The 22,710-nt window shown below is 44.3% G+C and overlaps 1 protein-coding gene across 1 annotated transcript in view; it reads left to right on the top strand.

Moving 5' to 3' along the window:
* Positions 1-2,943: 2,943 nt before the first annotated feature.
* The window catches only part of LOC137367142 (G-protein coupled receptor family C group 6 member A-like), a 32,745-nt gene continuing 12,978 nt past the window's right edge, over positions 2,944-22,710 (top strand). Inside the window, exons 1-4 of the mRNA XM_068028582.1 lie at positions 2,944-3,191; positions 3,603-3,767; positions 5,419-5,625; positions 14,624-14,927. Coding sequence (XP_067884683.1) covers positions 2,944-3,191; positions 3,603-3,767; positions 5,419-5,625; positions 14,624-14,927 — 924 coding nt within the window. The remainder of the gene's footprint in view (positions 3,192-3,602; positions 3,768-5,418; positions 5,626-14,623; positions 14,928-22,710) is intronic.

Here is a 22,710-nt window from a genome sequence, read left to right as displayed (position 1 = left end):
AATAGATGCAATCCAGCCTTGCATTTTCCCCTTGTGCCTTAACAGGTCTATATTTGCTCTGCCTTCCAGACTGACTCAGTTTCTCTTCTATATTTGACTGAGCATCATCCCCTACTGTACCTCCACTCTGTATCCCATTCCCCTGCCAAATTAGTTTAACCCCTCTCCCCCCCCCAACAGCACTAGCAAACCTCCCAGCAAGGATGTTGGTCCCATTCCGGTTCAGGTGCAACCCATCCAACTTGTACAGGTCCCACCTTTGCCAGAAACAGACACTGACTCCAGTTTTGCTAGGGCTCCTTGATGGCATACTCGGTCAAATGCTGCCTTGATGTCAAGGGCAGTCACTCTCACCTCACCTCTGGATTTCAGCTCTTTTTCCAGTATGGACCAAGGCTGTAATGAAGTCGGGAGCTGAGTGGCCCTGGTGGAACCCAAACTGAGCGTCAGTGAGCAGGTTATTGCTGAGCAAGTGCCATTTGATAGCACTGCTGACGACCCCTTCCATCACTTTGCTGATGATCGGGAGCAGACTGATAGGGCGGTAATTGGCCTAAAACAAACCTTGCCACAACCATAATTCTTGGCTTGCCACTTCTTTGTCAGAACACAACCTTCTTCTGGGTTCTTTACAAACAGGTACCTTCCAGTAATACCTGTTTACATTCAGTCCAAACCTTCTGGTAACTTCTTTTAAAAGCAATCACACAGTTCAGCCTCTTCAAGATTCCAGATGAATCAGTGCCCACAATCCAACTACAATTTCTTAAAACATATTTTACAAAGAAAAATAGAAGTGCTCGCATAACACAGGGGAATGGGATTAAATGGATTGTTATATAGTTTGAAAAAAAAACATTTCCTACTTTAACCTCAACAAGATGCAATAATTATTCACCAGACAATCCAACATGAAATCAAAAATGTATACTTGAACATAAATTATGCTACTATAGTTTCTGGAATGTTCTGTTACACATAGCGTTCATTTATTCTGTGGATTCTACTGAGATTGATATGCTTCTGTCAAGGCTGCCAGTTCGATTAAATTAGTTTATTTCTTCCCCATATAGTTTGCATTTGAATCCATGGGGGCGATGTTTGCTTCACCATTGCCCTGTTTTTCAGTTTCACTGGGGTGGTGGAAAGAAAATGATTTAGAAAGTAATGACCACTTACATCCTGCCTAGGACCTGCCCAGTTTGATTTTGGACCATGCCTTAATTTAGATAACCAGTGCTCCTGCCCAAAATAGGTGGGAGCCTCACTAAAATATTCAAATGCGACATATCCAGGTCCTGGCCTAGTTCCCAGCCTATCCAACATACTACTAATGAAGTTACAGTGGGAGTTCACTCAAACTGCCATGGACCTTTACTGCTCTTTGCTGCAATGCACTCTTGACTGAGTTTTCTGCATAATTTAAAAAGTCAATTTCGATGATGTTAACTTTATTCCACAAGCATAGATTAAGGCTCTGTTTGAGAGTGACTTACAGCTCCAGTAGTATATGCCATATTATTGTTTGGAATTTTCAGTATGACTAATTAATAGTCCTAATTACTGTTTAATAATCATATTTGATGTTTTAGCCCACTAGTGTAAAATGTTTACCAATGTGTTAGTGTGATTTGTGAACCAGAGTCAACAGTGTGCAAATGTGACTTAGCATCGAGACTGCAGAGTCCTTCGCATTCCAAGTGCATTTTCATTTTGAAATTCAGTTGAACTGTCATCTCAAATTTGTGCAGGTTTACTGAGGATTATTAACCTCCACCATACCTTTCCAGCCCAGGGCTACCGAAATCACTTTCTGTAGTCAATTTCAAATGGAGTGCTGGTCGAAGACTGAAAAAACCCCACAAGAATAGTGATCCAAGCAAATCATAGCCCCAGATGAAGTACAACAGTTTGGGCACAATTGTCCTCCCCACAGTCCAACAGCAACTCTAATCCTGAAGCATTTAAAATACAATACCAACATTCACAATGATACTAATAGGCTCGTTATAGCAACGTCTGATCTTGTAAATACTGCATAAAGAACATACACAACTGCACTAAAATGCAAGTGAGTATGCAATTGGTTTAAAATAGTAAAAAGCAGATAATTCAAGTATAAGGGGTCACATTACAAAGTAAGGAAAACAACGGAAAGTGGGTAATGCAGGACGGACTTTCTTTGCTAGAAGGGTGGTTAGTACATGGAGCAGACTTCCAACACAGATAATGAAACAAGAAATGGATATCCAGAAGGAACTAGATTCTTGTCAACAAATGGGATTCAGGGTTATTAGAAATGCACCAAGGGAATGATATCGATAGGTGGGCTTGATGGACCCAAGGTCTTCTCCTGCCTAAAAATGTTACCAAATTACTATATTATGTAATTGAGACACAAGAAAATGTGTTCCCACTCAGTTCAGCCCAGATCGTGATATCAAGAAACAGCTGAGTGCACTGGATACAGCAAAGACCACAGGTCCCGACAATGTCTCGGCTATAGTACTGAAAACTTGTGCTCCAGAGGTAACCATAGCACAAGCCAAGCTGCTCTAGTACAGCTATAACACTTGTATCTACCCGACAAAATGGAAAATTGCCCAGGTGTGTCCTGTCCACAAAAAGGACAAATCCAATCCACCAATTACTGTCCCATCAGTCTACTCTCAACCATCAGTAAAGCATTGGAAGGTGTCATTGACAGTGATTCAACCAGTACTTACTCACCAATAACCTGCTTACTAATTTCCAGTTTGGGTTCCACCAGGACCACATGGCTCCAGACCTTATTACAGGGCAAAAGAGCTGCATTCCAGAGGTGTGATGAAAGTGATATCAGGGCAGCATTTGACCGAGTGTGGTATCAAGGAGGCCTTGTAAAATTTAAATCAATGAAATCAGGAGGAAAACTCTCTACTGGCTGGAGACATACCTGGCATAATGGAAGATGTTGTGGTTGTTGGAGGGAATCCGCTCAGCCTCAGAATATCGCTGCAGGGATTCCTCAAGCCAGTGCTCTATTCCCAACATCTCAGCTATTTCATCAAGCACTTTCCCTCCATCATTAGGTCAGAAGTTGGGATGTTCGCTGATCATTGCACGGTGTTCAGTTCCATTCACAACTTCTCAGATAACGAAGCAGTCCATAAGACATGGACAATGTTCAGGCTTAGGCTGATAAGTAGCAAGTAATATTCATGCCACAGAAGTGCCAGGCAATGAGCATCTCCAACAAGAGAGAATCTAATCACCTCCCCTTGATATTCAACAGCATTATTATTGCTGTGATCCCACCATCAATTTCCTGAGGGTTACCATTGACCAGAAACTTAACTGGACCAGCTATGTAAATACAGTGGTTACAAAAGCAGGCCAGAGCTGGGAACTCTATTGTGGCTAACTCACCTCCTGACTCTCCAAAGCCTGTCCACCATCTACAAGGCACGTCAGGACTGTGATGGAATACTCTTCACTTGCCTGGATGGGTGCAGCTCCAACAACATTCAACAAACTTGACACTATCCAAGACAAAGGAGCCCGTGTGATTGGCACCACATCCATCAGCTAAAACATTAATTCCCTGCACCACTGATGCACAGTGGCAGCAGTGTGTACCATGTACAAAATGCACTGCAGCAAGGTCAAGGCATCTTCAGTAGCACCTTCCAAACCTGCAACCTCTACCACCTAGAAGAACAAGGGCAGCAGACACACAGGGCCAGATTTTATTCCGGAGATATGGGATCCCTGCAGCAGGCTGGAAGGTGGGTAAGAGCCCACTTCAGCCCTCCTTCGGACCCCTGTTGCGATTTAATGGTGGGCAGCAAATTAACTGCCCACCATCAGGGATGGTGTTGCTTTAAGGGACAAGCTCCTGCCTCCAGAGCTGCCAGCCAATCGGAAGGCCAGCAGCTCTGCAGTATAGGCAGCGCCACCCGGAGGCCCGGGACAGGTGGATGGGGGAGGTTTGGAGAGGGTGCTGGGGTCGGGGTGGGTCCTCAAAGAAGGGACCGCCCCACAAAGCCCGCTAGCAGGCCGCCAGGCTTTACCTGGTGGGCGTCTCCCAGTGGCAGCAGGCCCCTCCGCCTTCAATAAAATTGAAGTGGAGGTGGGAAGATGCCCTTAAGTTGCTATTAATTGGCCTCAATTGGCCTGGGGTGGAAAGGTCTTCCTCGCCCTTCGCACTCCAGATAAAATTGCAGGGGGCCCAGGCAACATTGGGAATGCCAACCCTTGCCATTTTGTTTGCCCCAGCCTCCACCTCCACGCCCATCTCCAAGGCAGAATGATATCCTACCCATGGAAACGCTACCACCTGCAGATTCCCTTCCAAGCTATATATTGTTTTGACTTGGAACGATATCACCATTCCTTCACTGTCACAGGGTCAAAATCCTGGAACTCCCTTCCTAACAGCATGGTGGGTGTACCCACACCATATGGACTACAGCATTTCAAGAATGCAGCTCACCACCACCTTCTCAAGGGCAGTTAGGAATGGTCATTAAATGCTGGCCTTGCCCACATTGCATCAATGAATAAAGCAAAAGCCATATAACACACAGTAAAGGCCTGCTTGGGTCTGCAAATGAAACCAGACCCGAGCCTGACAGAACCACATCCAACCCAAGCCCGAGCCGGCCCGAGTCCTTTGACATTTTCCCGCACTCGACCCATCCCGACCCGACCACCGGAATATAATCAACTTTATTGAAGTGGTTGTGCTCTACCTTGGATGGAATCGCTCACTGCAGACTAGTGCTTGAGTCCAAATGCACGTTTCCTGCCTTGACGTCCTGGCTGTCACTGTGTCCAACCCGGCCCAACCTGACCCGACCCGAATGCCGGACTTGGAAGCGCGACCCAACACGAACCCAACACATGTCCCCAGTCGGGTTCGGTTCGGGTAGCCATGTTCTACCACACAGCTATTAACACATCACAGGATACAATATCAACACCACAACCTTCAAATAAATATTTAGGTTTCACACACATTACACAGGTATCCAAAAACCGAACCTGGAATCACCATACTTTCTCCATCCTGAAATTACATCACCAACTATTCAAGTCTCCTGATACCATTAAACAGCATGAAAACGAAAGCAGGAACTACGAAGAGTGAAAAATAAATATTGTCGCAATGTGTTAAATAGGCAGGGAAATTCCTGGCATGAACTTACCTGTCAAAATAAAAGGCAACTCATTTCATTGTATCAGTGCGCAGCAGATGAAGGGAGTGCATTGATATTGTCCGAGAGCAAAAAGGCAGCTGCTTAATCTGCTTTTGGACATACCAGTAAATACACAGAAGCAAAAGGTCCGGTTTTGAAAAGTTTAATTTCTTCGTAAGGTTTTATTTTGTTGCATTTAAATTCTTATTTAGTTGTGTAAAATACTAAATAACTAAAAATTCCTAAGGACCATGTTCACTGTGAAGGCAACCCATGTGTGGTGCTGTGTTTTTCTTTGCTCGTCAGTGAGAGCTTGTGATATATCCAATGATTTTGTAGGAGCCAAAAGCCCAGGAGATATCATTATCGGTGGAATCTTTCCAATTCATCAACAGTTGGAGAATTCAGCAATACGCTCTCAACCAGACTCACGAACATGCAAAGGGTAAGTGTTTCATGGTTTGCTCTTTTATTCTGTTACATTATTACAATAAAGATGGCATGAAAATTTAAACATTCTTAAACTTGACTGGTTCAATCCAGTATAGTGTGGGGATTAGATTTCAAGTGGAGGCAGTTTTCTTTGTTATATAAGAAATCCAATCTGACAAAGGCAAATTGGAAATGAGGCAGTTTACTTGATTATTAGATATCAAATGAAAACATTCACTTGTTCAGATCTGTTTTTATTAAAAACTATTTTACTGCCGATATATCTACTTTCACAACCAATCTCAATGTCAGCTTGAATATTGAACATTTGCATCAATATGCATATATGTAAGAGTGCTGGCTGCACCCTCTCTAGCTTAATCATATCTTTCCTGTAGTGCGGCGACCAGAACTGCACACAGTACTCCAAATGCAGCCTAACTAACGTTATGTACAACTGTAACATGACGTCCCAACTCTTGTACTCAGTGCCTCAGCTGGTGAAGGCAAGCATGCCATACGTCTTCTTTACCACCCTGTCTACCTGTGTTGCCACTTTCAGCACCCCAAGGTCTCTCTGCTCAACAACACTCCCCAGGGCCCTGTCATTCACTATATATGTCCTGCCTGGGTTTAACTTCCCAAAATGCATCACTTCGCACTTGTCTGCATTAAATTCCATTTGCCAATCCCATTCCCACTTTCCCAGTTTATCAATATCCTGTTGTAACCTTAGACAACCTTCTTCACTGTCCACTAGGCCACCAATTTTGTTGTCATCTGCAAACTTACTAATCATGCCCCCTACATTCACATCCAAGTCATTAATATATATGACAAACAACAGAGGGCCCAAAGCGTTTCCAAGCATGCGGCAGCAGCAGTGATGTTAGCACGCAATCAAACTGAATAATTTGCACAGACAGCAAGCCAGTAAGTAAACACCACAGAATCCCTACTTTTAATTTAAATAGATAGCAAAATAAATGCTTATGATTGGACTTAGATAGAAACTAAAATATCAATATAAACAAGCTTCAAAAAATTTTTTAAAATATGGAATTTTACCATGAGAAGTTTGACATTCCACAAATATAAGATTAGCTTTTCAGGGTGAGTGAGGGTATTTAGCATTAATTATGAAGTCAGTACATTGCTAAGTAACCCAGATATAGCTCATTTAACAAGGTGTAATTTTTTCAAGGCTTTTTTTAACAGTGACATTAACAGTGTAAAAATGATAGTTCTGGTCAATTCACCGATTGCTTAGGGATTGCATTCTGGGGGACCTTAACAGCACACCTTCTGGACGAATTTAGAATTACTGACAGCAACTTTTGGATTTCTGTATTATTCTGGGCATGAGCGGAGTCCAGATGTTGCTGTCAGTTTCAGTAGAATAATGACAGTGAACACTGACAGGTTCACCATCATTACCCGACAAAATCCAGGCCATCGTGACAGATGTCCAGAGCCTACCACAGCCATTCTCTAGCCATTCCTAAATGGGCATCCTGGAGCCTGCCAAAATTACTCAAGTGATCCTGACTCTGGAAAATCACCCAGGATCAGGACCACAGGCTTGTGGCGGGTAAAAAACTATACTTTCACCAGTTAAAAGGCTGAGTAGAAAATCTAGCCACTAATATAAGGAAGGAAATGAATCTTTAATGCCGTACATGCTGTAAATGCACTCATCACATGCATTTGATAGGTTTCCACATACACAAACTTAGAATATAAAATATGTATTGTGTCACAGAATCATTTATGGCACAAAAGGAGGCAATTCAGCTCATCGAGTCCATGCCAGCTCTCCACGAAGCTATGCAGTCAGTTACAGTCCTGGCTCGATCTCGACAGTCCTGAAAATCTATTTCTCTCAGGTGGCCATCCAACTTCCTCTTGAAGTCATTGATCATTTCTGCTTCCACCACCTTTGTGCATAGTGAGTTCCAGCTAGCTAGAAAAAAATGAATCTAACAATTTCCTGTTCCGTTTTGATGAAATTAAAATCTTGCCTCTTATCTTCCAACTTATCAAAGCTCCTCATTTACCAGCTATGCAGCAAATTCTTCTTCAATGCGACTAGTTTCTGTATAATTATATCAGATGAGACTTTCCCTGCTAAACCAGTTGGATTCCTTTAGAAGCTTTCTATACATGCAGAAGTCAGGTGATATGTGTAGCACTACTGTTGATCAGGAATAGAATGTGGTTTTCGCAGTAAATCTTCCATTAAAATAGCCTTTACTGGCTTTGGAAACTATTTCCCTCAGGAGCTACCAAGAGGCATTGGATAATTAAATACTTCTGCTTCCTTCACCTGTACCAACAGGTGAGAGATGATAGGGATGGTTCCCCCTTTTTACCTCTTAGAATCATAGAGTTGTACAGCATAGAAACAGGCTCTTCGGCCCACTGCCTCCATGCCGACCATAATGCCGATCTATACTAATCCCACCTGCCTGCATTAATTCCATATCCCTCTATGCCTTGCTCATTCAAGTACAGGTCCAGATGCCTCTTAAATGTCGCTACTGTTCCTGCCTTCACCACCTCCTCAGGCAGCTCATTCCAGATACCCACTATTCTTTGTGTGAAAAATTTACCCCTTTGATCCCCTTTAAACCTCCTCCCTCTCACCTTAAATCTATGCCCTCTAGTTTTAGTCACCCCTACCATGGGAAACAGACTCTGGCTATCTACCCTATCTATGCCTCTCATAATTTTATATACCTCTATCATGTCCCCTCTCAGCCTCCTTCACTGCAGGGAAAACAGACCCAGCCTATCCAATCTCTCTTTATAACTCAAGCCCTCCAAACCAGGCAACATCCTTGTGAATCTTATCTGCACCCTCTCTAGCTTAATCACATCTTTCCTGTAGTGCGGCGACCAGAACTGCACATCGTACTCCAAATGCGGCCTAACCAACGTTATGTACAACTGTAACATGACGTCCCAACTCTTGTACTCAATGCCTTGGCCGATGAAGGCAAGCATGCCATACGCCTTCTTCACCACCCTGTCTACCTGTGTTGCCACTTTCACGGAGTTATGTACTTGCACGCCAATGTCTCTCTGCTCAAGAACACTCCCCAGGCCCTGCCATTCACTGTATATGTCCTGTCCTGGTTTAACTTCCCAAAATGCATCACTTCACACTTGTCTGCGTTAAATTCCATTTGCCACTCACTTGCCCACTTTCCCAGTTGATCTATATCCTGTTGTAACCTTCTTCACTGTCCACTAGACCATCAATTTTGTTGTCATCTGCAAACTTACTAATCATGCCCCCTACATTCACATCCAAGTCATTAATATATATGACAAACAACAGAGGGCCCAGCACCGATCCCTGCGGCACACCACTGGTCACCGGCCTCCAATCTGAAAAACAACCTTCTACTACCACCCTCTGCCTCCTATCACCAAGCCAATTTTGTATCCAATTTGCTAGCTCACCCTAGATCCCATATGTTCGAATCTGCTGGACCAGCCTACCATGAAGGACCTTGTCAAAGGCCTTGCTAAAGTCCATGTAAACAATGTCCATCGCCCTGCCCTCATCAATCCTCTTTGTCACCTCCTCGAAAAACTCAATCAAATTCGTGAGACATGATTTCCCACACACAAAGCCATGCGGACTATCCCTAATCAAACCATGCCTTTCCAAATGCATATAAATCCTGTCTCTCAGAATCCCTTCCAATAACTTTCCCACCACTGATGTAAGGCTCACTGGCCTGTAGTTCCCTGACTTATCCCTGCTGCCCTTCTTAAATAAAGGAACAACATTAGCTATCCCACAGTCTTCCAGTACCTCACCTGTGGCTAACGATGATACAAAAATCTCTGCCAGGGCCCCAGCAATCTCCTCCCTTGCTTCCCATAGCATCCTAGGATACACCTGGTCAGGCCCTGGGGATTTATCCACCTTAATGCACTTCAAAACCTCCAACATCTCCTCCTTTGTAATGTTGATATGCTCCAGGAGATCGCTGTTCCCTCCCTTGAACTCATCAGCTTCCATGACCTTCTCCACGGTAAATACAGACGAGAAGTATTCATTTAAGACCTCGCCCATTTCCCGTGGCTCCACACATAGATTACTACACTGATCCTTAAGGGGACCTACTCTCTCCCTAGCTACCCTTTTACTCTTAATATACTTACAGAATCTTTTAGGATTCTCCTTTATCTTATCTGCCAGGGAAATCTCATGGCCCCTTTTCACCCTCCTAATTTCCTTCTTAAGTGTAGTCCTACATCCCCTATACTCCTCGAGGGACTTGCTTGATTCCAGCTGCCTATACTTGACATATGCCTCCTTCTTTGTCCTGACCAGACCCTCAATATCCCTTGTCAACCAAGGTTCCCTAAACCTGCCAGCCTTGCCCTTCCATCTAACAGGAACATGCCAGCCCTGAACTCTTCTTATCTCACTTTTAAAAGCCTCCCACTTGCCAGACGTCCCTTTACCTGTAAACAGCCTCGCCCATTCAACTTTTGAGAGTTCCTGTCTGATGCCATCGAAATTAGCCTTCCCCCAATTTAGGACTTCAACCTGAGGACCAGTCCTATCCTTTTCCATAACTAATTTGAAGCTAATAGAGTTATGGTCACTGGTCCCAAAGTGCTCCCTCACTGACACATCAACCAGCTGCCCAGCCTCATTTCCTAAGATGAGGTCAAGTGTAGCCCCTTCTCTAGTAGCGCCATCCACATACTGCTTCAGAAAACTATCCTGGACACACTTAACAAATTCTTCCCCATCTGATCCCTTAGCACCAAGGCAGTCCCAGTCAATATTAGGGAAGTTAAAATCACCTACTATTACAACTCTATAATTCCTACGCCTATCTGTGATTTCCCTACATATATACTCCTCCAATTCCCTCTGATTATTGGGGGGCCTATAGTATAATCCCATCAAAGTGATCACCCCTTTCTTATTTCTAAGTTCTACCCATATGACCTCGCTGGACGTTCCCCCCGGGATATCCTCTCTAAGTACTGCCGTGATGTCCTCCCTAATCAATAGTGCAACTCACCCTCCTCTCTTACCTCCACCTCTGTCACGCCCTTATTCTGGATGTAAGCTGCATTAACACTGCATGGCTGATTTGTATGAATGAATGCACCTATTGGAGAGCCTTGGTTGCTGAATGCACATAACTGGTGCTCCCCATGATTTCTAGTTCATTAATATTAATTACCCTATTATTAATCAGTTAATTATTATTAATGTGCTCCCAATCAGTGAAACTCCCATCATAATCACTGATTAGTAAAATTAGTCCTTATATCTGGAGTCTTGGTGCGAGGGTCTGAATGTTCTCAAGGTCTTACTGTACAATTCTTTATGGTACTGGGGCAAATGTGGTGATAAATGGGTTAAAGAACTGTTCTACCAACTTCCTGTCAATTGCTGGCTAACAGGAAACAGAGAGTAGGCATTAATGGGTCATTTTCTGGTTGGCAAGATGTAACAAATGGTGTGCCACAGGGATCAGTGCTGAGGCCTTAACTTTTTACAATTTATACAAATGACTTCGATGAAGGGACTGAAGGTATGGTTGCTAAATTTTCTGATGACACAAAGATAGGTAGGAAAGTAAGTTGTGAAGAGGACATAAGGGGGCAACAAAGGGATATAGATAGGTTAAGTGAGTGGGCAAAGACCTGGCAAATGGAGTATAATGTGGCATTTTGGCAGGAAGAATAAAAAAGAAGCGCATAATCGAAATGGTGAGAGATTGCAGAGCTCTGAGATGCAGAGGGATCTCGGTGTCCTAGTGCATGAATCACAAAAGATTAATATGTAGGTACAGCACGTAATTAGGAAAACTAATAGAATGTTATCGTTTATCATGATGGGAATTGAATATAAAAGTAGGGAGGTTATGCTTCAGCTATACAGGGCATTGGCGAGACCACATCTGGAGTACTGTGTACAGTACTGATCTCCTTATTTAAGGAAGGATGTAAATGCATTGGAGGAGTACAGAGAAGGTTTACTAGACTAATACCTGGAATGGGCGGGCTGTCTTACGAGGAAAGATTGGACAGGCTAGGCTTGTATCTGCTGGAATTTAGAAGAGTAAAAGGCAACTTGATTGAAACATATAAGATCCTGAGGGCTCTTGACAGGGTGGCTGTGAAAAGGATGTTTCCCCTTGTGGGAGAATCTAGAATGAGGGGTTACTTTCAAAATAAGGGGTCACCCATTTAAGACAGTGATGAGGAAAAATATTTTCTCTCAGAGTGTCGTGAGTCTTTGGAATTCTCTTCCTCAAAAGATGGTGGAAGCAGAGTCTTTGAATATTTTTAAGGCAGAGGTAGACAGATTCTTGATAAGCAAGGGGTGAAAGATTATCAGAGGTAGGTGGAAATGTGGAGTAATCAGTCCAACCACGAACTTATTGAATGGCCGAAGGGCCGAGCGACCTACTCCTGTTCCTAATTCGTATTTGTATGCTGCTATGTCTGGTATTTTCCACCAAAAGTGACTGCTGCCACCAGAAACATCTGCCCAAGTGGGGTATTTTAATGAGATATTAATGACAGTGTTATGTCGTCTGTCACATTTTCCATCTATCTATAGCAATGATGGACAATAGGCACTCCTGTGTTAAACAGCTGTCTAACATTGCCAAAGGCAGTGGGAGTAGCTCTTTAAATTTGAAATCCCTCCACAAGGAACGGATTGAATCACTCTAAAATCCAGAAAATTTAAATGATTCCAGTAGGACCAACTTCTAGCTAGTGGCCAGGAGATTGCTAGCTCTTTTAACACTGCGATGAGTGTCCAAGGCCTGCAGTAGCACTGACTCTGCCACTTGCTCCTGGGCAGGTTCTCCAATGCAAGCAGAAGCCCGCCTTTAAAATACCAACACTGGCATCCACCCAGCAATGTGGAAAATTGCCCAGATATGTTCTGTACACAAAAACAGGACAAATCCAACATGGCCAATTACCATCCCATCAGTCTACTCTCGATCAACAGTAAAGTGATGGAAGGTGCCGTCAAAAGTGCTATCAATTATCTTGCTTAGCAATACTCTGCTCCGTGACACTCAGTTTGAGCTCCGCAGGGCCACTCTGCTCCGGGCCTCATTACAGCCTTGGTTCAAGCATGGACAAAAGAGGGTGAAGTGAGAGTGACTGCCCTTGACATCAAGGCAGCATTTGACTGAGTATGGCATCAAGGAGGCCCAGCAAAACTGGCGTCAATGGGAATCAGGGGAAAACTTTCCACTGATTGGAGTCATACCTAGCGCAAATGAAGATGGTTGTGGTTGTTGGAGGTCAATCATCTCAATCCCAGGACATCACTGCAGGAGTTCCTCAGGGTAGTGTCCGAGGCCCAACCATCTTCAGCTGTTTCATCAATGGCCTTCCTTCAGTCATTAGGTTAGAAGTGGGGACATTTGCTGATGATTGCACAAAGTTCAGCATCATTCACGACTCCTCAGATACTGAAGCAGTCTATGTAGATATGCAGCCAGATGCGGACAACATCCAGGCTTGGGCTGATTTGTGACATATAACATTCGCACAACAAGAGAGAGTCTAACCATCACCCATTGATATTCAATAGCATTATAATCGCTGAATCCCCCACTATTAACATCCTGGGGTTTACTATTGACCAAAAACTGAACTGGAGTAGCCATATAAATACCGTGGCTACAAGAGCAGGTCAGAGGCTAGGAATCCTGAGGCGAGTAACTCACCTCCTGACTCCCCAAAGCCTGTCCACCATCTACAAAGCACAAGTCAGGAGTGTAATGGAATACTCTCCACTTGCCTGGATGGGTGCAGCTCCAACAACACTCAAGAAGCTCAACATCATCCAGGACAAAGCAGCCCGCTTGATTTGCTTCCCACCCACAAACATTCACTCCCTCCACCACCAACGCGCAGTGGCAGCAGTGTGTACCATCTGCACGATACACTGTACCAATGCACCATGGCTCCTTAGCGCCTTCCAAACCTGTGACCTCTACCACCTAGAAGGACAAGGGCAGCAGATGCATGGGAACACCACCACATGCATGTGCCCCTCCATGCCACACACCACTCTGATTTGGAACTATACCGCTGTTCCTTCATTATCACTGGGTAAAAATCCTGGAACTCTCTTCCTAACAGCACTGTGGGTGTACCTACTCCACATGGACTGCAGCGGTTCAAGAAGGCGGTTCACCACCACCTTCTCAAGGGCAATTAGGGATGGCAATAAATGCTGGCCTAGCCAACGATGCCCACATCCCGTGAATGAATAAAAAAAAAATTAGTCTGACTTCCAGATATTCCCTGGGGTTAGCCTTGGGCTAGGTAAGCAACTGGTACTCTTCCTCTCCCACTCACCCCACCATGTTGCTGGTGGTAATCACATCACTTAAGAAAAAACATCTATAGTGTCCCTGCACTCTTAGTGATAAGTTGGGAAAACACACTTTACAAAAAATTATTCTGGACAACAGGTGCTACGGGGCGGCACAGTGGCGCAGTTGTTAGCACTGCAGCCTCACAGCTCCAGGGACCTGGGTTCGATTCCGGGTACTGCCTGTGTGGAGTTTGCAAGTTCTCCCTGTGTGTGCGTGGGTTTTCTCCGGGTGCTCCGGTTTCCTCCCACAAGCCAAAAGACTTGCAGGTTGATAGGTAAATTGGCCATTATAAAATTGTCACTAGTATAGGTAGGTGGTAGGGAAATATAGGGACAGGTGGGGATGTTTGGTAGGAATAGGGGATTAGTGTAGGATTAGTATAAATGGGTGGTTGATGTTCGGCACAGACTCGGTGGGCCGAAGGGCCTGTTTCAGTGCTGTATCTCTAATCTAATCTAGGTGGTCATTGTCACTGTTTAACAATTTCTTCCAAAAGCTTAAACTTTCTTTTGACATATTGAATTATCATAGTAAGCTCTGAGATCAACATGATTATGTCAAACAATTAACCTTCTTAATGCTTGGACTGAACAAAATTATTTATTTTTAAAGGTTTGATGCCCAGAGATTTATTTGGCTCCAGGCTATGATATACACCATTGAAATGATAAACAACTCTACTCTACTACCAGATATTAAACTTGGATATGAAATCTATGACACCTGTACAGATGCCTCCAGGGCTGTAGCAACAGCAATGAAGTTACTTTCCAAGTCAAATACCTCAGAAAATTGTCTGGAAGTTCGATGCAATTACACAGATTACCAACCGATTGTAAAAGCTGTTGTTGGTGAAATCTATTCTGAGTTGTCCATTCCCATCGCAAGAATATTTAATGTAATGCTCATGCCTCAGGTATGTAAAGCAATATTCTTGTGCAATACTTTTGTTCTATGCTCTTTGAAGATATTTGTATTCCTCTTTACAAGTATTACAAAGTATTTCCAGCATAGAAACAGGCCATTCGGCCTAACAGGCCCATGTTGGTGTTCATGCTCAATGCAAGCCTTCTTTCACTCTTCATCGTCTAACCCCATCATTTTCTACTTCCCTCTGCTTCATATGCTTATCTTGTTTTCCCTTAGATGCATTTATGCTATTCATCTCAACTACTCCTTGTGGTAGGTTAGCAAATGCCACCTTCAAACCACCCTCTGGGTAACAAAGTTTCTCCTAAATTACCTATTGGTTTTATTACTGACTATCTTAGAAACATAGAAAAATAGGAGCAGGAGTAGGCCATTCGGCCCTTCAAGCCTGCTCTGCCATTCAGTACGATCATAGCTGATCATCCAAACTCAGTACCCTGTACCCGCTTTCTCCCCGTATCCCTTGATCCCTTTAGCCCTGAGAATTATATCTAACTCTTTCTTGAATATATCTTAGATATGTGGCCGCTAGTTCTGGTTTCACTTGCAAGTGGAAATATCTTCTCTATGTCTACCTTATCAAACCCTTTCATAATCTTAAAGACCTCTATCAGGTAAGTCTTTTCATATCTAGAAAAAATAACTCCAGCCTGTTCAATCTTTCCTGATAGATATAACCTCTCAGACCTTGTATAATTCTAGTAAATCTTTTTTTTGCATTTTCGCCAGTCCCTCCATGTCCTTCTTATAATATGAAGACTAGAACTGTTCACAGTACTCCGTGTGGTCTAACCAAGATTGTATACAAGTTTAACACAACTCCTCTGCTTTTCAGTTCCATTCCTTGAGATGTGAACCCCAGTGCTTTGTTTGCTTGGTTTATGGCCTTACTAACTGGTGCCATTACATGTAATATTTTGTGTATCTATAACCCCCAGATAGCTCTGTTCCTCTACCTCACTTTAGACACTTAATTACTAGGAAGTATGTGGCCTCATTATTCTTCCTACAAAAATGTACCACCTCATATTTATCTGTACTGAAGTTCATTTGCCAATTGTACACCCACTTTACTTATTCAGGGACCAGAATTTGCTGTAGCAGAGCATATAACTGTGCCTCTGGTTAATTGGCATACCCCTGCACCCTTCAGCTCAAAATATTTTGCCTACAATGTTGCTAAAAGTGTAAGCTGTGACCTGAGGGAACCATGCAACCGACAGGACATCTCCTTACCCAATGAGATTTAAGGATTGAGAAATAAACAGTGGAAAGACTGAGAACGAAGAAGATGGGGGCAAAATTGCATAGCCTCTAAAAAGGGGATGCAGAGATCGTGGTGCAAAATTAACCTGCACCAGTTGCTTCTGATGCAGTCAACACACAAACTTTATGCTACCAGCTCATTTACATAACAACTGCATCCAGCTCAGCGCTAAATGCACTGTTGAGTGCCTGCACACCTCAGCAAGGGGCTTAAGCTTGTACGATGTTACCACTACTTAAAGCCATCCTGCATCTCTTAAAGGTGTATCAGGTGCTAGAAGTGGCTAGGGAAGAGAGTCTGACCCTGCACTAAGACTGACTAATGATGCAACAGGGAGAGAGCATGCTCCAAGGTTCCCAGACGTGACACTGGAGTCCTAGGTGCATGCAGTGGACTTGAAGAGAGGTCTTCTCTCCATGGGAGAGATGGTGGCAAAGTGGTAATGTCACTGAGCTAGTAATCCAGAGGCCCAGACTACTTCCCTTACGGACACGGGTTCAAATCCCACCATGGCAGCTGGTGTAATATAAATTCAATAAATATATAAATAAATATCTGGAATTGAAAGCTAGTCTCAGTAATGGTGCCAGGAAACTAACATCAACAGTAATTAAAACCCATCTGGTTCACTGATGACCTTCAGGGAAAGAAATCTGCTGTCCTTACTTGGTCTGGCATGCATGTGACTCCAGACCCACAGCAATGTGGTTGACTCTTAACTGTCCTCTGAAATGGCCTAGCAAGCCATTCAGTTGTCCAGGACAGTTAGAGATGGGCAACAAACGCTGGCTTTGCCAGTGATGCCCACATCCCTTGAAAGAATAAAAAAAAGGGGGTCAGGAGGCCCTCTGGACAAACTCTCAGAAGGTAATTGAACAGATATCCCTCATGGTCAATGGAAGCAATGTAGCCCTGAGAATTTGGATGCAGTGCTACAAGATGTTCAATGACCTCATACAAGTGGTCAAGGTCAGTAAATTCACCATCAAATGACATAATTTTACACCTGAACCACTAGCCTCACATGCAGTTCAATTCACCATCCCCTCTCCTTCACTCACCTACCAACAATCTCTATTAATTATAACTCATGCTCACATTCCTGCCTTCACCTTACCCTGACACACCTTGTTCTGCTGCAAACCTCACACTAACATCTCATAGCTTACACACACTGCCAGCTATTCAACCATTGCAACCACATCACCCAAACACATTACACCGCACTCACTGACACACTTCTCTCTCTGTTGCGGAACAAGGTGACACAAAAGTAGGGGCAGTAGGAGCTAACCAGCAGGGGACAGGCACGGCTGAATTTCTTCACCCCCATGGAGGAGATGATGCTTGCCATCATTGGAGCGGCCATTGCTGAAACCATAACTAGCGGGACAGCTGAATCCATTGAAGATCCTCATACCTAATGCTCCTTCTCACATCCCACTTCCCCTCATCCCACAATCTCTTAAGATTTACAAGCCACTGATGGTATGTGGATGCATGTCTTGCCCCTCACCACAAAGCTACTCTTGTGCCTTTCCCCTTTCAGATACCCAAGAACTGCAACCCGACCAGGTCGTGGTGCAGGAGCAGGAATTAATAGAGGAAGGAAAGACTAATGATGAAGAAAACCATCACTTGCTCTGACACTCACAGCCACCAGTTCAGAAACTGACTGTGCATATGCTATTGGATAGCTTAGAGGCAGGATCTCCATGTGGTGAGACATCGGGCATGAGTGGCTTGAGGAACTGAAAGAAATTATCAGTAAAAAAGTAGTACTGGAGAAATTAATAGGACTGAAAGTTAATAAATCCCCTGGACCTGATGATCTACATCCCAGAGTGTCAGAGTGTTGAAAGAGGTGGCTGTAGACATAGTGGATGCATTGGTGGCCATCTTCCAAAATTCTATAGATTCTGGAGTGGTACCTACAGGATTGAAGTTAGCAAATGTAACCCTGCTATTTAAGAAAGGAGGAAGAGAGAAAATAGGTAACTACAGACCTGTTAGCCTGACATCAGTAGTCGGGAAAATGCTAGAATCTATAATAAAGGATGTGATAACAGGACACTTAGAAAATAATGGTAGGATTGGGAAGAGTCAACATGGATTTATGAAAGGGAAATCACGTTTAACAAACCTGTTAAGAGTTTTTTGAGGATATAACAGAATTAATAAGGGGAATCCAGTGGATGTGGTGTATTTGGATTTTCAGAAGGCTTTCGATAAGGTTCCACAGAAGAGGTTAGTAAGCAAAATTAGAGCACATGGGATTGGGGGGGATATACTGGCATAGATTGGGAATTGGTTAATGAACAGAAAACAGACAGTAGGAATAAACGGGTCACTCACAGATTGGCAGGCTGTTACTAGTGGGGTACCACAAGGATCAGTGCTTGGGCCCCAGCTATTCAAAATCTATATCAATGATTTGGATGTGGGGACTAAATGTAACATTTCCAAATTTGCTAATGACACAGAACTAGGTGGGAATGTGAGTTGTAAGGAGGATGCAAAGAGGCTTCAAAGGGATTTAGACAGATGAAGTGAGTGGGCAAGAACATGACAGATGGAATATAATGTGGAAAAATGTTAAGTTATCTACATTCGTAGGAAAATAAAGAAATGCAGAGTATTTCTTAAATAGTGAGAGGTTGGGAAGTGTTGCTGTCCAAAAGGACCTGGGTGTCCTTGTTCATAAGTCACTAAAAGCTAACGTGCAAGTACAGCAAGCAGTTAGGAAGGCAAATAGTATGTTGGCCTTCGTTGCAAGAGGTTTCGAGTACAGCAGTAAAGAAGTCTTGCTGAAATTGTAAAGATAAAAGCAAAATACTGCAGATGCTGGAAATCTGAAATAAAAACAAGAAATGCTGGTAATACTCAGTAGGTCTGGCAGCAACTATGGAGAGAGAAGCAGAGTTAACATTTCAGGTCAGTGACACTTCATCAGAATTGTATAGAGCCTTGGTGAGACTGCAACTGGAGTATTGTGTACAATTTTGGTCTCCTAATCTAAGGAAGGATATACTTGCCAAGAGGAAGTGCAACAAAGGTTCACCAGACTGATTCCTGGGATGGCGGGATTGTCCTGTGAGGAGACATTAAATAGACTGGGCCTATATTCTCTCGAGTTTAGAAGAATGAGAGGTGATCTCATTGAAGCATTCAACATACTTACAGAGCTCGACAGGGTAGATGCAGGAAAATGTTTCGCCTGACTGGGTGGTCTAGAACCAGGGGACACAGTCTCAGAATAAGGGGCAGGCCATTTAGGACTGAGACGAGGAAGAATTCTGTCACTCAGAATCTTTGGCATTCTCTACCCCAAAGGGCGGTGGAGGCTGAGTCATTGAGTATGATTAAGACATAGATCGATACATTTCTAGATATCAAGGGCATCAAGGAATATGGGAATAATGTGGGAAAGTGGCATTGAGGTAGAAGATCAGCCATGATCTAGTTGAACAATGGAGCAGGCACGAGGGGCCAAATAGCCTACTGGTTTGTTTGACAACGTTGGCTTGCAATGCTTGCTTTGTGGTGGATTTTACTTCAGTCTTGTAGCCAAGAGGGTGCTGTGATGGTCAGTGACAGAGGGAAAGTATGGTGTAGGAGTGTTTGTGAATGGGGAATTGGGGGATCTTCATTAGTACTGCAGTCGAATAAGTTGATAATGGAGAACCCAGACTGAAAAAGGATGTGTTGTTTGCTTCCTCCCATCGTCCTCCCTTCCCCCTCCTCAGCTGCTTGCTGTATACTTGGTGGCAAGGGCTGTGTCCTCATTCTGGCGAGATTGTACAGAATGCAGCAGACCATGATGAATTGTGACATGTGGTCTAGACAGTACTGCAGGGCTCCTCCAGAGCAGTCCAGGCAACAGGAGTGTTGCTTCAGTACTCCAATGATCTGCTCGATGACATTTCATGTGGCAGTATGGCTTTCGTTTTATGCACGCTGCCCATGTGTGCTTGGGTTGCGTCCTTGTTGCCCAGTAGCCACACTCTGGTTTCTCATGGTAGCTCAAATGCTGATTGTACCGCAGACCAGCGCAGAATAAAGGCATCATGACTGCTGCCAGGATAGCAGGCATTGACAAGCTTGATGAGCTGAGCATGGTCGCAAACCAGCTGCAAATCAACATCCTGGGGGTTACCATTGACCAGAAACTGAACTGGACCAGCCACATAAATACTGTGGCTACAAGAGCAGGTCAGAAGCTGGAAATTCTGCAGTGGGTAACTCACCTTCTGTCTCCCCAATGCCTGTCCACCATCTACAAGGCACAAGTCAGGAGTGTGATGGAATACTCTCCATTTGACTGGATGAGTGCAGCTCCAACAACACTCAAGAAGCTCGACACCATCCAGGACAAAGCAGCTCACTTGATCAGCACCCCATCCACAAACATTCACTCATCCCACCACTGACGCACAATCTACAAGATGCACAGCAGCAACTCACCAAGACTCCTTTGACAGCACCTTCCAAACCCGCGACCTCTACCACCTAGAAGGACAAGGGCAGCAGATGCATGGGAACACCATAGGTTCCCCTGCAAGACACACACCATTTTGACTTGGAACTATACCACCGTTCCATTATTTTCGCTGCGTCAAAATCCTGGAATTACCTTCCTAATAACACTGTGAGTGTACCTACACCCCAAAGACTGGTGTGGTTCCAGAAGGCAGCTCACCACCACCTTCTCAAGGGCAATTAGGGATGGGCAATAAATGCTGGCCTAGCCAGTGACACCCACATCCTGTGAGCGAATAAAAAATAATCAGGAAATGAAAAGCCTGCAGAGCAGCATGTGGACAGTCAATGGCACCTTGCAGCATGGGGGCAATCATGGCATCTTGCAGCATGGGGAAGCCCACTTTTATGGCAAAACCACATGCATGCTCCACCTGCTTTTGTCTGGAAAGAGAGAAGGTAATGTATTTCCCTCTGTTTGCACACAGTGCATCAGTTACCTCCCCTATACAACAGTGGACAGTGACCGTAAGACATGGATATGTCCCTTTCTCTAGCCTGGAAGGATCCTGACATGAAGAAGGTCACAGACACCTTTACAGCCTCTCCTCGCCCTGCTCTATGGCTGCAGGCCTGCCTGCAAGAGGTGGCAAATTTCAGACATCACCTCCTTTGTCAATTGGAGATGTCACACACTGTGTTCCTGGCTTAGGTTGAGGTAGGAGAAATGCTCCCTGTAGACACTGGGTGGATGTGGCCTCCTGCTGAGATCCTTTCTCCTCTGCCTCTTCCTACCTCTTCGAGCAAGTTTTCCCCTTCTGTTTTGCCTCTGCTCATTCTTCCTGTCATGCTGCAGGCTAAGGAGGATAGAAGCAACAGCACCCATTTCTGAGCAGAACCCTTAAAATAAGAAGCAAGGCCATGTGCCACATCACTCCTTGTAGACTTCACCAACTTTAAATAGCAGTACAAACCTCCAAGCATTTTTACTAACTCATCAACAGCCAGTTGAAATCAATCAGCAACTCATCTGAAAGTACTTAATGAACCTTTTAAATAGCACAATTGGGGGCTTTCTGGCTGCTGAGCACATGTTCAGTTGTGCGAAGTTAAAAGAGGGCATTAGCTGGAACGTTGAGGTTGAAAATGGCACAACTGACTTCAAATCAGTATTACACACTATCTGACAGCATGATCCGCCTACACTATTTATTTTAAATTCATTTATTAATTAGTGCTAGAAATGACAGTTAGAGGGGTAAAGTGAGATGTGGGAGGTCCGTGACGCTTCCAGCGTTCCGGACGACTACATCTGCAGGAAGTGTATCCAGTTGCAGCTCCTCACAGACTGCATGGATTGGTTGGAGCGGCAACTGGATGCACTTAGGAGCATGCAGGTGGCAGAAAGCGTCATAGACAGGAGTTTTAGAAAAGTGGTTACACCCAAGGTGCAAGCAGATAGATGGGTGACCGCTAGAAGTGGCAGGCAGTCAGTGCCTGTGGCTATCCCCCTCTCTAACAAGTATACCATTTTGGATACTGTTGGGGGGGATGGCCTATCAGGGGAAAACAGCAGCAGCCAGAGCCGTGGCACCACAGCTGGCACTGTTGTTCAGTAGGGAGGGACAAAGCGCAGAAGAGCAATAGTTATAGGGGACTCTATAGTCAGGGACACAGATAGGCGCTTCTGTGGACGTGAAAGAAACTCCAGGATGGAATGTTGCCTCCCTGGTGCCAGGGCCAAGGATGTCTCTGAACGGACAGGGGGCATTCTGAAGGAGGAGGGTGAACAGCCAGAGGTTGTGGTACACATCGGTACCAACGACATAGGCAGGAAGAGCGATGAGGTCCTGCAGGGGGAGTTTAGGGAGTTAGGTAGAACGTTAAAAGACAGGACCTCCAGGGTTGTAATCTCGGGATTACTCCCTGTGCCACGTGCCAGTGAGGCTAGAAATAGGAAGATAGTGCAGCTAAACACGTGGCTGAACAGCTGGTGTAGAAGGGAGGGTTTCAGATATCTGGA

This window comes from Heterodontus francisci, chromosome 3 (genome assembly GCF_036365525.1).
Source record: "Heterodontus francisci isolate sHetFra1 chromosome 3, sHetFra1.hap1, whole genome shotgun sequence".
NCBI classification, from domain to species: Eukaryota; Metazoa; Chordata; class Chondrichthyes; order Heterodontiformes; family Heterodontidae; genus Heterodontus; species Heterodontus francisci.
This window is presented reverse-complemented; position numbering and strand designations above follow the sequence as displayed.